This window comes from Octopus bimaculoides, unplaced genomic scaffold (assembly GCF_001194135.2).
Source record: "Octopus bimaculoides isolate UCB-OBI-ISO-001 unplaced genomic scaffold, ASM119413v2 Scaffold_178142, whole genome shotgun sequence".
In the NCBI taxonomy this organism is placed as follows: domain Eukaryota; kingdom Metazoa; phylum Mollusca; class Cephalopoda; order Octopoda; family Octopodidae; genus Octopus; species Octopus bimaculoides.
The window spans coordinates 1-1,235 of record NW_026362205.1 but is presented as its reverse complement, the minus strand read 5'-3'; the positions used below and the strand labels follow the sequence as shown (position 1 = coordinate 1,235).

The 1,235-nt window shown below is 37.1% G+C and overlaps 1 protein-coding gene across 1 annotated transcript; it reads right to left on the bottom strand.

Annotated features, from left to right (window-relative positions):
* Positions 1-6: 6 nt before the first annotated feature.
* Positions 7-1,176, bottom strand: LOC128251443 (uncharacterized). The gene is made up of 2 exons (XM_052978282.1): positions 1,073-1,176; positions 7-624 (listed from the first exon to the last, which is right to left on the bottom strand). Exons 1-2 carry the CDS (start codon positions 1,115-1,117, stop codon positions 22-24), a joined length of 648 nt encoding a protein of 215 aa, XP_052834242.1. The 5' UTR covers positions 1,118-1,176; the 3' UTR covers positions 7-21.
* Between the last annotated feature and the right edge of the window lie 59 nt (positions 1,177-1,235).

Genomic DNA, 1,235 nt, shown 5'->3' with positions numbered 1-1,235 from the left:
AACAAGTGAGAGAATACATGATTAAAATCCTTCTTGGTATTTTTGTTTCCGTACTATTTTTACTGGTTGACTGATAGATGTTAATAATGATGAGCTGAAGCTGTGAAAAGGATTAAGTTGTTGTGAAAATAATGGCTGTCTTTCAATTGATGGAGATCTTCTAAATAGATCAGCAGATTGACGCATTTTTGAATGAGTTGGTGACCCACCAAAACCATCTTCAAACTGATTCATACTTGAAGAAGTTGGTGATTTTAACATGCTGTCAGTCTTAGTAAATAGTGATTTTCTTTTTGAGAAATCCTTAGAATGGACCGTTTGTGATAGAGGTGGTGATAAGCTACCGGAATCAAACATTTGTGATCGAAGAGATGTGGTCGGCTGAGAATGAGATAACTTAGTAAAGTCAGTTTTGTGAGAAGTTTTATGTCTGTCTGATTCTTGTAAATATGTTGGTAAAGACGGAAAAATTTCTTTAACGGAAGTTGAGACTGTTTGTTGGCTTGAAGACTGAAGATGCGTTGGTGATGAAAGTTGAGACTCTCGTTCACCAAATTCTTTGTCGACCTGAGCAGTTGCAGTTGGATAAGTTCCATTAGAACTTTCAGCATCAGACCACCGTACCTGAAACAAGCAAAAGAAAATTAAAGTCACTGACATAGTAAGCCAAAAATAATTGTCTTTAACCTAGTCACTATTTTTAGTTGCAGCTGCTTCACTTTCACTAATATTGACTTTTTTGGAAAACAGAAATATACACAACTTAAATTACCTAAAGTCATTAATTACTCATAGATATAATCTTGACACAATGCCAGCAAGTTTGGAGAGGGGGTAAGTTGATTACATCGACCCCAGTGCTCAACTGGTGCTCTTTTTATCGACCCTGAAAGGATGAAAGGCAAAGCTGACCTCTATGGAATTCGAAAGTAAGGACAGACAAAATGTCGCTAAGCATTTTGGCTGGTGTGCTGACGATTCTGTCAGCTTACCACCTTTAAACTTGTAAACGCTAACAAGTCAACTGAAGAATTATTACTATCACATAAAGATAATAAAATTTATTTCTTACCAAGTTATACAGATATTTAGAATAGAATAGGTACATCATCATCATCGGTTAATGTCTGCCTTCCATGCTGGCATGGGTTGGACAATTTGACTGAGGCTGCACCAGGCTCCAATTTGATCAGGCATGGTTTCTACAGCTGGATGCCCTTCCTAACACCAACAAC

Bases quoted from the DNA above. Each gene is read 5' to 3' on its own strand.
- LOC128251443 (XM_052978282.1), bottom strand. From the start codon at position 1,117: ATGATGATGATGTACCTATTCTATTCTAAATATCTGTATAACTTG. The intron at 625-1,072 runs GTAAGAAATAAA...TGCTTGTTTCAG, and splicing joins CTAAATATCTGTATAACTTG to GTACGGTGGTCTGATGCTGA.